Here is a 16,252-nt window from a genome sequence, read left to right as displayed (position 1 = left end):
TTCCCTAAAACTCCTTCACTTTTATACAACGAGAGAGAGAGTTCATAAAACACCTAATAACCCACACAGTGTTGAGTAAAAGGACATGACATGAGTCCTGACTAGAAATTAGACACGGGGTGTTATTAGAAAAAGAAAAGGAGGATGATAATGAAGAAGAAGAAGAAGAAGAAGAAGCAGAGAGAGAATATTGAGAAGAGGAAGAAGAAGAATATGTAAGTGTCCCCGCCCTGTGAGCGTGAGTGGGAATCTGATTGGTTGAGACGGAGCACGATTTTACCACAGTTTGTTCCTCTCATCTCACACCTTAAACTGAAGGGTTTTGAAAAGTGCAAACAAGGTATTTGTGTTCTACATATTTTTTTAAACGATATATCATATTGAGGTGAAATAAAATAAAAGTTGTAAAGGCTGTGTAAAGAAAATAATATGGAATAGGCAAAACCCAGAAGCGAACGTAGAATTCTTCTTACATTCGATGCTGCAATTTCCGGTTACTTCGGCCTGGATTTGGGATCAGCGATCAAATAATGTAAATCACGATAAAAAAAAAATTTTCTTGATGATGCGGGAGATATCTTTATTAAAATCAGTGGAGGAAATATATACCATGTCTGATATTTGGATCTTTCATGTCTCCGACGATGCCTTTATCTCCCGGCATGCATCATTCCCCATGACAAAAACCGGAAGCAAAAAAAAACCGGAAGCAAAAAAAAAACCGGAAGCAAAAAAAAACCGGAAGCAAAAAAAACCGGAAGCAAAAGGGTCATAACCAACAACACGGATTCCAAATTGCCAGGGTATTGTGTTGTTGTTTCCTATTCTCTCATGTGCACGCGTTAAGTATGAAGCTCACTACGTTCGCTATGAACGGACTCGTACACGGATTGATACAATTTACAACATGATATTTGCTGAGAGAAGTGTCACGTGACGCCTTGATATGGTTGCCGATGAACCTGAACGAAAGGATGACGTACAACGTGTGTTGAATGGAGGTGCCGACATCACCGGCAGATGCTGATTACCCTCAAACCATTGACGTCCAAGGTGTGCCGTCGTGTGACGTAAAAGATGGACAGGCACGAGTTGTTTCCCTTGACAACCCCACTGGAGCAATGGTGACCTCACAAATATATTCACACGATTGTTTTGATGCTAATCCATCACACAGGTGAACAGGTGTTACCCTGCGCTCACGAGGCGAAAAGTGGGGTTAAGTGATCGGTCCCGTGCATGTGCCGTACGTACGTGTCTGCATTTTTTTAAATTCAGCAACCATTGGTCTGATTGACACGAAATTTTCCACATAGGTGCACCTCCTGTAAAAAAAAATTGTCATAATTATGACGTCATGGGGCACATGGTACAGGCGCCATCTTCGAAAAACCGAAAAACCTTGCACCTCTATATCTCCGAAACCACTCCATGGAAAAAATTTACACCTGGCTCATTGTCAAGTACTCCCCTTGGGGAATAAGATGTATTAATGATGATGTCATCGCTTTCTTCATTATGACGTCATAATTCGACAGGCACAACGCTCGATTCGATAAGTAATGAAAAAAAAATTCTTTGCAAATGTTGGTGCAATTGACACAAAATTTTGACTATAGGTGCACCTCCCGAAGAAATTTATAATGATAATTATAACGTCATAGGTCACATGGTACGGGCACCATCTTCGAAAAACCGAAAAACTTTACACCTCCAAATCTACGAAACCGCTCCATGAAATTTTTTTTACGCATGGATCACTCTAGCTGTCAGACCATGCGTCTGATCAAGTTGAAATTTAAAACATGTATTCCCCATCACTACTGGATCATAATTGTGAAGTTTCATGTCGACCAATGAAGCAGTTCCAGAGAAATAATTTTAAAAAGATTTTTCGTTCAATCCAACAAAGCTGCCAGACCATGCGACATATTAATTATTTGTAAATACCCTGGTCTTCCCAATGATTGGGGAACATTTGTGTGAAGTTTCCCCTCTATCTGTCTAGCTGTTATGGAGAAGAGGATTTTTAAAAGATTTTAGGGGAAATCCAATATGGCTACCGAACCATGTGACCGATGATGTGATCATTTTTTTTTTCTGTGGATCATTTTATCCCGAAATAATTCTCAAAAAATTTTCATACTGATCAGACGTAGCGTTCTACATATCCATTATGACGTCATAACGAAGGCACCTATGATGTAATTAAAATTACACTTATTCCCCATGAGGCGTACTTACCGTGTGCCAAGTTTCCATTTTTTCTTTGGTTCAGTTTCAGAGATACAGAGGCCCAAAGTTTATCCCTTTTTTCAACATGGCTGCCACACCATGTGATCTATGACGTCATAATTATGATAAAACATTCTCCATGAGTTGTCGCTCCTTTGGTGAAAATTTTATTTCAATCCGACAAGCGGTTGCAGAGAAAAACACTCATGTTCTGTGCAGACAAACAAACAAATGAGAAATCGTGCTTAGCACGACACTTGGCGAATTAGTTGACCTTTCCGTGTGGTGGTCCAAGCTGTAATCTCATGGAATGTGTGGTGTTTATTTGTTCGTACATTTATAAAATGACGCGACGTCACAAATAACAATTATCAGGCACGTGTTGTCATGGTAACGGCAGCAGATTGAAAATTTTCACAACTCATTTAAAGCCACCATGTGACATTCAACAACTTATCATCGGTGCTTGTGCCTTCATTCTGATCGTAGAAAATATTTGAAAATACCCAAGAACATTGCTTTTCAACCAGCTTTACGATCCCGTTATCAGGTTTGAAATATGTTGTAAAACAAAAATATGTATTTTATATGTGTGTTTTTCATGTTTTGGGTGACCCTGACCTTGACCTTGGGTCAATTTCGATCAAACTTTGTACACATGTTAATATTACATGCATAAATAGACAGTATAAGTTTCAATATAATAAGTGCAAAACTGTTTGAGAAATAGCCATGTGTAATTCACAAAATTCCCCATTGGTTTATAATGGGCGATAATATAAAGTGATGCAGAATCCAGATCCTGACCTTGAACATCACCAAAGGTCACATATCTTTTTGCACTGTGGATTTCTATCAGCTGTTAAAATTTCATCCAAATCGGTTAAGAATTGTGACCTGTAGAACGAATATAATTTTTTTTATATCACGCCAATAGCTAAAACCTTTGACGTCATACGCTTGCCAAAACTGTGCATAATTTGTACTAACATGCATTTTAAAGCATTTAGATATTCCATTGAAGTTTGTTTTGGCGTCAACAGGAAGTCGCTACGACTTCTGGTTACTGAGTTGTGTTCAAAAGCTTGTTTTCACCTTTTTTTGACGTAACATCGTGACGTTAAGTGTGATTATGACGTGATTTGATCCCAGACTATTTCAGCAAGATTGGCTATCACGTGTTAAAATTTGAGAACGATTACTTCAGTAGTTTCGGCTGCACACGAGCGTAAATATTTTTTTAAAATGACGTCAATAGGCAAAACTTTGACGTCATACGCTTGCGAAAACTATGCGTAATTTGTCATAAGATGCATTTAGTAATCATTTAGATATTTGAATGAAGTTTAATTTGGCGTCAACTGAGTTATGTGCAAAAATGTGTTTTCACGTTGTGTGACGTCACGTCGTGACGTTTAGTCAGATTAAGACGGGGTTTGGACGCGGACCGTCTCAGGTGGATTGCCTATCATGTGTAAAAATTTAAGATTGACTGGTCCAGCCGTTTGGGCTGTAGACGACCGGACAAACAAACAAACCAACAAACGGAACAGACCAACATACTTGACAAAATCGAAGATTTCGCCAAGTAATAAACGGTCAAACAAACAAATGGAACCAAATGAAATACCCTGTCCTCTGTCGAGAGTAAAAATGTAAAGGGATAGAGGGATGTTCCTCTCAAAAAATGATGTAAACATGTTCGGGATGGTGACAACAAATGATTATGTGAAACCATCCCGACTTCTTTCTTTTGTTACAGATCTGGGGCTCGAGTTCAACCACGAAGGGAAGCACTCGGGTTCCTCCTGAACACCCGGTCCTGAGGCCGCCGAGCACAGATAACTCCGCACACTGGCAGGTTACTAAGCAACCACGAGCACCGATTGGTACCGCCGATCTTGGCAGGGTTCACACTACTTCACATGTTACCATTTCCGGTGGATTGGCAGCATCAAAGGGAGTCTCGTGCCCTCGATGCGAACTCGAGTTAACTTTCCGTATCAGGTGCAGTCGAGCGGAGCTACCGAGTACGCACCGGCTATTAAGAGAAAATTAGTGGAGCAGAACTTCCCAGATAACCTGTGTGCTGACTACGCTGGACCGATGGAGGAAAAGACAGGACGCACTGGGTACATTTATGAAAAGCAGGTTTATTTATAATTAAGGCGAGGAAAGGGCATGTGGCACAATAATCAAAGGTTTTATTTCAAAGCAATATGTACAGCATGTGAAAGCAAGGAGTGGTGAGGTGCGGCAAAAGAAATGCAAGTATTTACAAGACAAAGACACAGTGCAGAGCTATTCCGATGTAAACGTCTACAATCTTATTTATGCGAACATGACAGATGCCATCAGACACACACACACCCAAGGATATTAAAGAGCAAAGAAAGATAGAAAAAGTACGAGGTGTTGACGATCTCTCTGGTAGCTGGCGCGGCCGATGGGACCACGCTTCCCAGTCGCTTATGAGGGGGGAAGAGAGAAGAAAACTGGAGTGTCTAATGTGTGTGAGTGCAAATAAGGTGAAATGAAATGCAGGTGGGGTGCAGAAAAGGAAAAATGAGAAGAGGTGTGTGTCTGTAGGTTGCTCTCTTAGCTCTTGTGCGTCCACAGCAGACGAGACAGAATGTGTGAGGGGAAACCCTCCGGTGGCATGTGAGAAAGTCTGTAAATGTAAATACTAATGGTCTATGATAGGTCTGGCATTCCGCCCACTCAGTACTCTGTTCCGCCTACTTTGTTCCGCCTTCATCCTCTTGCCACTGATCAGGCCATCTTCTCTGATGAGGACTCTTCCTTCTTCGCCCAGCACCCAGACCTCATTTTGCAGGGTGCTTTACAGACGTCTGGCGAGGGAGGAGCCCAAAGTCAGACCAGGACGATTGGTTGGCATTTCCCAGCACTCCCATTGGTATATGGACACCTTCCCAAGAAGTAGCCCCGCCCCTGTGAGGTTCCAAAGCCCAAAAATGACCTCATTCACCCCCGAACTCTGCCACGTGATGGAGCTCCAGACGTAACATGGAGTATGGGTTTCTGGGAGCGCTTTCCGGCCATGTACGTGAGCTGGGTACCAAATGGAGGTCGTGATTGAACAGAGTGACAGGACGATTCGGACGATGTTGAACAGATTCCAGTGCATACTTGCGCTTTGAGCTGCATGCCAATATGTTCCAAACACAAGCCTCCGTCATCGTAGGTAGCGTCTATGGTTCACCGGTACCTTCAAAGGACAGTGGTGAGTGTCTGGGGTGCTGACTGTGGTTGCGGAGTTTTGTCGCGGTTGTGGTAAGGTGCTTGAAGCATTGTGGTGTTTGTGGTGAGGTGGTTGAAGTGTTTGTAGCGGTTGTGGTGAGAAGGACGAGCGTAGGTTATTGTGTCGGGATGAAAATTAAACCGGGTCGGGATGAAGGAGGCCAAAGTTCAAATGATGTCTTCTGACATCGAGCCGCAAGCTGGGAGCAACAATTCACATCTATTTCCACATCTGATGCAATTTAAATGCTCGAATGGCGGCGAGGTGATCCGTTTTAAACTGTTTGTGAAGTAGTTGAATATTTGTGATACCTTGGGTCCACAATAAAAATTTATATTGGTGTCAACAGGCAGTGACCAATTACAAATTACAGTTCTTCTTGATAGTTTACACACATTTCCTGAAACTACACCTCATTTCTCAAAACTATAAACAAAAAACAGTCAAACGTTTCTGCAAAATTTCAGAAATCTCTGTAAAAATGTAACACTGTGTTCAAAACCCTGTTTTTCCCCCTCAAAATGACATTTTACATCCAAATCATACACACAAGCCATCAAATGAAGAGAATACCAATTACACACTGGTGTGATCAATGAAAGGCACCATGATGAAAATCTTAAGATGTCGGTATGCTTTTCCTTTTCCTGTGTTGTAATGTACAACTTACGTCCAGTAGCCCGTTGATCCAAATTATTACACAGTATATAGGCCTACTCAAATGTAAAAAGAACACACAAACACAGTGAGATTGAGTTTGTTGTTTTCATTTTATTTTTGCAAAATACAGCATTGTAGGCAGGAGGCAACATAAAACAAAAAGAAACAGGAGAAAAATAATATACAGTACTGGTCAGGGCAGGTATGGGAGCATGCGCCGGAGCAGCGCATCGTTGCATCCACTTTACGCCGGTACTCCAGGGGCCTCCGTCTGGCCATCCCCCAGGCAGATGCCTGGCCCATCCCCATCTCCTTGAGATGCTGATCAACCTGCTGCAATCACGAGGAACGTGGTCGGCCCATTGGCCTCCTCCACTCACGAGGCTCCCTTGCTGAGAGAATCTGGTGAGCAGGATCAGCGTCAGGAAAACGAGCCACATGTCCGTACAGCTGCAGCTGACGCTCACGGATTATGCAGGTAACAAATCTCATTTGAGTCTCTCTCACCAACCGCTCGTTGAACACAAAGTCCGACCAGCAATAGCCAAGGATTCTCCGAAGATATCTGGTACCAAAAGAATTAAGTCTCCGTCTCAGATCCTTGGTCAGAGTCCAAGTCTCACATCCATAAAGCAAGACTGGAAACACCAAGGACCTGAAGATTCGGATTTTCGTCCTCCCGCACAGGTACCGGCAGTGCCACACCCGATGGTCCAGTGAATCCATGACTCCCCAGGCCTGACCCAGACGTCTGTTGACCTCTGGCTCACACCCAGCAAAGACATGAATATCACTACCAAGGTAAGTGAATCTCTCCGTGACCTCAACATCCTCACCACAAACAGGTACAGAAAAGATAGCAGCATCCAAAATGTCATTGAAAGCCTGGATCTTAGTTTTGATCCAGGAAACCCGTAATCCGAGTGGCTCCGACTCCTCATTCAGCACCTCGAGGAGAGGAGGAGATTTGGAACATACTCTGTGAAGAGTGTTGGTGCTGCCTAAGCAGTCTCCTTGGCTTTTAGGAACAATCCTGGATGGGTCGCCACTCCGCCACAGACCTTGAGGGCCCCCAAAGGATATCCAGAGTCTCTGCAAAGATGACTGCATCATCTGTGAAATCAAGGTCAGAGATCTTGACATTCCCAAACGATGCACCACAGCTTGATCTCTCTGACATCCTCCCGAGAATCCAGTCCATACAAGTGCTGAAAAGTGTGGGTGCAAGTACACACCCCTGATGAACTCCAGTAACAACCATAAATAAGTCGGAGATGGTACCACTACATTTCACAGCACTCTCAGTACCAGAGTGTAGTTCATACATCAAATCGATCAGTTTTGGTGGCACCCCACGAAGACCAACAATCCTGCAGAGGCCATCCAGATTCACTGATTCAAACGCTTCACAGAGATCAACAAAGGCTGCAAGCAGCCCCTGCCGAAACTCTCGTCTGCATTTGGTGAGGACCCAAAGAGCAAGGATACGGTCAATCGTTGACTTCTTTGGTGTAAAGCCTGACTGCTCTGGACGCTGGTGCTCAAGCAGATGGTGGCGAACCCTATCAAGAATTATCTGAGCAAAGACCTTGCCTGGCACTGAGAGCAGCGTCACCCCTCGGTAGTTGTTGCAGTCTTGGTGATCACCCTTCCCTTTCCAGAGAGGGACAACAAAGCCCCTCTTCCCGTCAGTTGGGATGATGCCTGTGGTATAAGGCAGAGCACAGAACTGCATGCAACGACACGAGTACAACATTTCCACCATCCTTGAGAAGTTCAACATGGATGCCACAGGTCCCTGGAGCTTTACCCCATTTCAACCAGTTCACCGCAGCCTGTGTTTCCATAAACGAAGGTGGACCACAGTTGATTGGAGGGTCAATAATAGGGATAGTAACACCCCTGACATCCAACTCGACAGCTGGTGGATCAGCATGGTACAACCGCTCAAAGTAACCAGCCCAGCGGGCCTTCACTTCGGAATCCTCTGTCAAGAGCCTACCACCCTCTGCTCTCACTGCAGTACACCGAGGGATGGGCCTGGATGAGTGCAATGCGCGAATTCCCCTGTAAGCAGGACGAGAATCCCTTGACCACAGGTGATACTCTACCCCCTCACAGATTCCTCACACATAGGCCTCCTTGTCCACCCTCAGCAGACATACAGTTTTATGCCTCAGCTCCCTGAACAGCTCAGTTCTGCCATTCGGCCTGGCCCTTCGACTCTAGTCAATGGTATCCAGTGTCGCTTAAGAGACAAAATTCTTCTTTGCCCTCTGGTGAGTTCCAAGACATCTACCCGCAACATCATGGAAGGTAGTCTTGAAGGCACTCCACAACTCTTCAGGATCCCCCAAAGCACCCAGACCCCCCAAATCTCCACTCAGCCTGTTCACAAACTCCCCAGATGCCCTCTCATCCTTGAGCTTGCCAACATCCAGCCTAGGCTGGGATGGTACCATTCTCCTGGATTTAAGGTGCAACTTCAGAGTTGCTACAACAAGCCTGTGGTCAGTATTGAGGAACTGAGCACTCCAGTAGACCCTGCAGTTCTGGATCATCCTCCAGCGACCATCAACAAGGACATGGTCTATCTCCTTTGCCACACTGTCAGCGTTGGAATACCAAGTCCAGCGATGAGCTTGTGGGTGCTGAAACCATGAACCGGCCACCCTAAGTCCATGACTTCTTGCAAAGTCAAGGAACTTAGTGCTATTCTGGTTGACAGCTCCTGACCCATGGAGAACAACGCATGTCTCATAACCATCCCTATCAGTTCCAGTCGATGCATTGAAATTCCCCAAGACTAGAAGTGTATCTCGTCTGGGGCACTGATCAACCACAGACTCGAGCGTGGCGTAGAATGCATCCTTCAAGGTGAGATCACTCGCCTGAGTCGGAGCATATCCAGAGACCAGGGAAATGAGACCTAAGGAGTGACGATTCCTTTATTTCATAATATGCTCGTTGTCCGGTGTTACCTCAATTATCATTGGAGTAAGCTTTCCGGACACAGCAACAGCAACTCCTTGGGCATGGTAACCATCAGAGCAACCAGACCAATAGTAGGTGTGACCACCCACCATAATCTCACCACAATCCAGTCTCTGAACCTCAGAGTGCTGCAATACCGATGTTCAAATGCAATACCGATGATAACAGAGACAGGTGATCATCCTCTCTTAGGGATTGGACATTCCAGGCACCCACCCGAAGGGACCACCTCAGGTTAACCCAAGGAGACCGCCGTATGTATATGGACGACACTTCAGCACCACCCCACCACACACCACCGCAATCTGACCCGGGAAGGTAACCCCGTGGTTTCCCTCATCATCAAAGATTCGGGTTCCCGAAAGTTTTGCCCCAATCCCGTCATCCGGTGAGCTGCCCTGCGAAGGGAAGCTGCACAGGAGGGACTCCCACGGAGTGGGTTTTCAGATTTTATATTTTCTGCTTTTGGAGTGTTTTGCGGAATGAAGCGTTTTACGGTGGCCAGAGTGCAAATCCTGCCACCAACCTCCTAATAAAAAGTAACCCAAGTGCAGGAGGATGTCCGCAGACACAGTTAGGCACTCGACATGGATGGCCATTGGCTCACAAGGAGCTCCTCTGCCTTTTCACTGGGATTCAGTTCTGGGAGACAAGTAAAAAAGACAAAACAACTGCTAAACTTCAATTGTCTAAAGAAAAAAATGCTAAAGAAAACAAACAAACGAAAAATAGAATAAGAAATCATTCAAGGTCCTGTCTCTGCTCTTCATCAGACCAGAGACTTTCATCGACATCACAAGAAATGTTCTCCCTGGTCAAGCAGCAGGGAAATATTGTCTGTCATGACGCATCCACCCATGGCATGACTACCGGGATATCCACACATGCCTCCTCCATTGCTTGGAGTAGGGTCACAGGAACGTGGGGGTTGTGGTCGTGCACCTTCCACCACCATACTGAGAAAAATTCATCTGTTGGGCTTTTATAAAACTCCTTCATTGGGAATGTATAAAACTCCTTCATTGGGTATGTATTAAACTCCTCTATTGGGTATGTATAAAACTCCTCTATTGGGTATGTATAAAACTCCTCTATTGGGTATGTATAAAACTCCTTCATTGGGAATGTATAAAACTCCTCTATTGGGTATGTATAAAACTCTTCTATTGGGTATGTATAAAACTCTTCTATTGGGTATGTATAAAACTCCTTCATTGGGAATGTATAAAACTCCTCTATTGGGTATGTATAAAACTCCTCTATTGGGTATGTTTAAAACTCTTCTATTGGGTATGTATAAAACTCCTTCATTGGGTATGTATAAAACTCCTCTATTGGTTATGTATAAAACTCTTCTATTGGGTATGTATAAAACTCCTCTATTGGGTATGTATAAAACTCCTCTATTGGGTATGTATAAAACTCCTCTATTTGGTATGTATAAAACTCCTCGTGGACGATCTCGAAGTCTTCCTCACGTTGTTGTTCTTCATCTTCTTCTTGTGGACTTTTTTGTTTCACAGCCTACAGTTTTCATCGAAACTTCCTGAAACTTGGCAAACATATGTAAAAATACCCTGCGCAGACAGTAACCATCTCCGATTTTCAAAATTCCTCCCAAAAAAAAGTTATGACGTCAAAATATCTCCGCTAATGGAAATCGCCGAAAAAGTTATCTCCGAAACTCGGCAAGCTTTTTGAATTCTGTTTGCGGGAATCGAACAGGGCATTAGCAGAGATGAATTACCGCACATATGATACTTCACTATGACGTCGTATCAATTTTTATGAAGTCATTCCTATTTTTTGACATTTTTTGTTTCACAACCCAGAGTTTTCATTGGATCTTCGTGAAACTTGCCATGTGTATGCAGAAAGCCCACGCACAGGCAGTAACCATCTCCGATTTTGGAAATTCTTCCCAGAAAAAGAAGTTGACGTCATAATATCGCCGCTAATGGAAATTGCCTACACCATTATCTCCGAAACTAGGCAAGCTTTTTGAATTTTGTTTGCAGGAATCAAGCCGGGCATTAGCACAGATAATTTATCGCAAACCTGATACAACATAATGACGTCATATTCGTTTTTATGACGTCATCATTAAGAGGACGAGGATCTTACCTCATTCGAGCTTGTTATAAAACTCCTCTATTGGGTATGTATAAAACTCTATCATACTCGCTTTATTGGGTATGTATAAAACTCCTCTATTGGGTTTGTATAAATGTCTATTTGATTTAGGAAAGGTGAATATGGTGAGAGATACAGAGATAAAATACGTTGCTTTTCATCAAACCAGTTGCGGACCAGAGCAGTCCGGTGGAAACTGACGTTGTCCCAAATGACAATGTACATGGGCTGCTGTGGTCCGTCTTGCTCTCTACGATCAGTTGGGATGAGACTGTTGCAGACAGTGTCAAGGAAAGTGAGATGTGCAGTATTGTATGGACCGAGTGTGGCATGACGACGGAGGACCCAGTAACTCGTGTTTGACCTGTGAGTGATGAGTGTGCTCAATTGATAGCTGAAGTTGAGGATTTTGAATGGCAGTGTTTCCCATGTGAACACAAGAGATTACTTGATGAACATTGTGCCGAATGAGGAGAATTGTGTGAAGTGTTTTGGAAAAGTGTTAAATGAGAATGAAATTTGTGTGAAAACAAGCGAAATGTGCTGAAAGTTTTGAAGAAATTTTCTTTCTTTTTGCACATGAACTCCAAGTTTTCCTCATTGGGTTCAAAGCACCATTTTGAACAAGGATAATACAAGGAAATGATGCACAGGAGGAGGCCATTGGACCCATCATGCCTGCGCCACACCAATACCAGATTTAATCAATCCGTTGATTCCCCTTCCCTTCGTGGCAGCCTCTTGGCTGTTACCCTGGGACTCATTTCAGGATGACAGGCTGAGTCAACCCCACCTGGTGTTAATTCAGCGGGTAACGGGGTTTGAACTCAGGACCATCAGATCCCAAACCACCACCTTAACCACTAACACTAAGCCAACACCAAGTTAAACAGTTTCAGTGTTTAAACTATGGAGAAAAACTGTAACAGGAGGATGACGACTTAGATTCTTCTTCTTCTTGAACCAATGAATCGCTAATGAGGCCTTTACTAATTACACGTGTGCCATGTGTTTGAGGTCATTAATATAACCGCAGGAGGGTCGTTTATTTATTTATTTTAAACAAGGAGTGGGTTTGTTTGTGTGTTGAAATGATCAATTGGTGAGGGTTCGAGTAAAGAAAGAAAGATTAAAGAAAGGGACGACATTAAACAGGAACGTGGTGATTGTAAATCATTAACTTTGTGTGTAAGTTGTTCAATAAGGAGGGATTTCGATTTTAAATTGATAAAACTGTTTATTGTTTATGCACCTGAGAACCTCCCTCCTCCCCTTCCCCGCTCCTCCCCTTCCCCGCTCCTCCCCTTCCCCACCCCACTCCCTCCCCTTCCCCGCTCCTCCCCTTCCCCACCCCACTCCCTCCCCTTTCCCCGCTCCTCCCCTTCCCCACCCCACTCCCTCCCCTTTCCCACTCCCCTTCCCCACCCCACTCCCTCCCCTTTCCCACTCCCCCTTCCCCACCCCACTCCCTCCCCTTTCCCACTCCCCCCTTCCCCACCCCACTCCCTCCCCTTCCCCACCCCACTCCCTCCCCTTCCCCACCCCACTCCCTCCCCTTTCCCACTCCCCTTCCCCACCCCACTCCCTCCCCTTTCCCACTCCCTCCCCTTTCCCACTCCCTCCCCTTCCCCACCCCACTCCCTCCCCTTCCCCACCCCACTCCCTCCCCTTCCCCACCCCACTCCCTCCCTTCCCCACCCCACTCCCTCCCCTTTCCCACTCCCCTTCCCCACTCCTGTGCTATTTATTGGATCCTAACCCCACCCCGACCTGTCGATGGGTCCTGGCCCCCCACCCCCATGCCATCCATCGTCGGGTCCTGGCCCCCACCTCCATGCCATCCATCGTCGGGTCCTGGCCCCCACCCCCATGCCATCCATCGTCGGGTTCTGGCCCCCACGCCCATGCCCTCCATCGTCGGGTCCTGGCCCCCCACCCCCATGCCATCCATCGTCGGGTCCTGGCCCCCACCCCCATGCCATCCATCGTCGGGTCCTGGCCCCCACCCCCATGCCATCCATCGTCGGGTCCTGGCCCCCCACCCCCATGCCATCCATCGTCGGGTCCTGGCCCCCCACCCCCATGCCATCCATCGTCGGGTCCTGGCTGTTGATGTGCTTTTCTCTGATGTGCTGTTGTGTAGTTGTAGTTATAGTTGTGGTTGTAGTTTTAACAGTACTCCTTGTTCAGGTGTGTGTCCCATTGCGAAGCAGCTTGTTGTTTGCCAAGCCAGGCGTTCCTTATCGATGGTTTCGCTCGAGTGCATGTTTGAGTGGTGAAGCCAGTTTGCGAGCACTCTCCAAGCTGCTTGGTAATGGAACACACACCTGCTTCTGATGGTTTCGATCTGTCATCCTGTGATCTTGTCCCAGATGGTGATCCTGGCGGTTAAAACGACTGGATATGTGTCAACTACTACTACTACTCATTGCTTGGTTCCTTCGAATGCAGGTCCTGCAGTCCCTCAGTAAGACCTTTTCTCTCCACCTGTGTGACTGTCACGTGTTTAATGTCCCCGATGTGTCGACACGTGAATCGCGTGCTAATTTGATCCTCCATCATGTACTGGAACCGTGGAACGTCCTTGGTAAGGACTAGTCAGTCGGTCCTCTTGGTTGTTTGATTTCCTGAACGGTCTCCAAAGTATTGGCTTAAAAAAAAAACATGTATATAATAGTCGAGGCTCATGGAAGACGTCACACACTGAACATGTGTGGTTGAAAAGATTGTTTTGGATTGGGACGATTTGAGATGGTGGTAAAAACGGCTGTCTTGATGACCGGCAAGGAAGAATGAAATTGAAGAGGATGTGGAAGTTGGTTCCACAGGTGGAGGGGGGGGGGGAACCGAGGAACGAATGAGTTGAGGTGAGCCGTGATCCCGGATTGAGGTTGTGGGCATTGGTCATTTATGACACACGAGCCACCGAGTGGATCATATTATTTTGTGGACACTACACCAAATTGGCCCACTGGTGATGCACCATTTCTTGCTTCTTCTTGAACTTGTGACTGTATCCACCCACGCTCAAGAGTAACAGCTTGTGGGACACCGCTCACACTGGACGGAGTCATCATCAACCTTTCGCGGTAAGTTGAAGTCGACAATTCGATGTTTTTTTTTTTTGTCTTTTTTTAGGATCTTCTTCATCACGGAAGATTCCAATAATCTTGAAGGCCTTTATTTCACTAGCATCAAGCTGAGCAATGTGTGATGCAGGGGACCTAGCTCAGAGGGGAGAGCAGTACTCCATCAAGAAGTAGATTAAGGCCTTGTAGGTGGATAGGAGTTCAGGTGTTCCAAGGAAGGACTTTGTACGATGGAGGATGCCCAGTCGGCGGCTGGCTCTGAAAGCCAACTTTGAAATGTGGTTCGCCCAAGAAAGATCATGGCTGATGGTGAGACCCAGCGGTTTGAATGACAAAACTTCCTCAAGAGGATTATTAAAGTAGATGGGAAGGTTTGCCAGATGGTCCTTTTGGAGATGTGTATATATGTATATGTATATATGTATATATATATATATATATATATATATATATATATATATATATATATATATATTCCAAGTGTTTGACCAGGTTGTGGTTTTTTATTTTTTTTTCAAGGTCTGAAGAGAGGGAAGAGGCTGCAGCCTACCTGTCTTAATGATGAGGGATGTCACGGCAAAGGGTGGCATCATCAGCAAATGAAGAGGGTTTTCCAGAGAGTCGGAGAGATCATTGATGAAGATCAGGGATAGGACTGGGCCCAGAACACTGCCTTGGGGGCATTCTGACCTTGACAGGGAGAGGAGATGAAAGGATTCTGTTGAGAGCGAAATGTTGGCTCGGTGAGTAGATGAAGTCAGTTAGCCATGTGTAGAGTTTTGAGAGTTAGGCAGGATGTCGGACTGTATCAAAAGCACGAGATGTTTCTCGGGAGACGGTCCTGATTTAATGTCTGACATTGAAGGCTTCCATCCATTGTTGGGTGAGTAAAAGCAGCATGTCCAAGGTGGAGTGACCTAGTCTGAATCCAAATTTATGATCTAACATGAGGTTGTTGGAGAAAAGGAAGGATTTCATATCAACTGTGATGATGGATTCCATGACCTTGCTGATGATTGGAAGTAATCTGAGAGGTCTGCAGTTCAGGTGATCAGTTTTTACACCTTTTTTGTGTAATGCAGTGATGGCTGATTTACAAGCAGGTGGTAGATGACCTAGCGCAAATGACAGGGTGAAAAGGGCAGATGGACGATGTGCAGCGGCAGCAGAGCAGATTATATTGGTACACGTGAGCTGATACCGTCCAGTCCAGCAGCAGAGTTGAGAGTCGAAAGAACCTTCTCCAACTTCTCAGGTACAAAAGACATAGTCCAGGAGCAGTTCGGTTTGACAGAGAAGGATTGGTACCGACAGTGGGGGGACGGGGATGGGGACGACGACGCAATGTTTAGAAGCAAACACAGAATTGAGGCATTCGGCCTTCTCATGAGCAGTATCGGCTGTGATGCCATTTGAAGTGAAGGAAGGGATGGACTCTGAGTATATGCCAAAGACGGACTTAAGGTGTCACCAGGTTTTAGATGAGGGAGACAAGTTTGAAAGTTCATTCAAGAGGTTAGACAGATTTTGTTTCTGGCTCTCCTGAGAGTAGACACACACTTGTTGCGGAATTTTTTGGAATGCAATCAGATTGGCTTCAGTCAGATTAGCCTTCCAGGAAGAGAAGGCAAGTCGTTTCAGAGCAACTGCCTAATCACAGGATTTTGTGAACCATGGGTGGGATAATTGAAGATTAGGTGAGATGAATCTGTCCATGAGAGAGGGAGCAGGTTACTGTGGAAGAATTCCCAGGTTGAGTTAACATCAGGGGCAGTAGATATGGGAGACCAGTCCTGAAGAGAGATGGCTGCTTGCTGTCCCTGCCAATCTGCTTGAGTGAAAGGCCAGACTTGGCGTCGTTGAGGCAGCTCTGTGAATA

The 16,252-nt window shown here is 45.3% G+C and overlaps 1 protein-coding gene across 8 annotated transcripts in view; it reads left to right on the top strand.

Moving 5' to 3' along the window:
• Positions 1-190: 190 nt before the first annotated feature.
• LOC147012484 (uncharacterized) overlaps positions 191-16,252 on the top strand; it is a 59,820-nt gene continuing 43,758 nt past the window's right edge. For 3 of the 8 annotated variants that reach the window (XM_085856805.1, XM_085856804.1, XM_085856798.1), the window contains exons 1-2: positions 12,335-12,472; positions 13,657-13,751. In XM_085856805.1, the coding sequence (XP_085712931.1) occupies positions 13,688-13,751 (64 nt within the window). In that variant the 5' untranslated portion in view covers positions 12,335-12,472; positions 13,657-13,687. Of the gene's footprint in view, positions 341-1,001; positions 1,125-3,997; positions 4,097-4,384; positions 5,480-12,334; positions 12,473-13,656; positions 13,752-16,252 lie in introns of those variants that run through there. The other 5 variants (XM_085856802.1, XM_085856800.1, XM_085856801.1 and 2 more) reach the window with 5 other exon arrangements.

This window comes from Eptatretus burgeri, chromosome 15 (assembly GCF_056783735.1).
Source record: "Eptatretus burgeri isolate ZD-2024b chromosome 15, Ebu_testis_v1, whole genome shotgun sequence".
Taxonomy (NCBI): domain Eukaryota; kingdom Metazoa; phylum Chordata; class Myxini; order Myxiniformes; family Myxinidae; genus Eptatretus; species Eptatretus burgeri.
The sequence above is the reverse complement of the archived record's forward strand: the minus strand, read 5'-3'. Positions and strand labels throughout refer to the sequence as shown.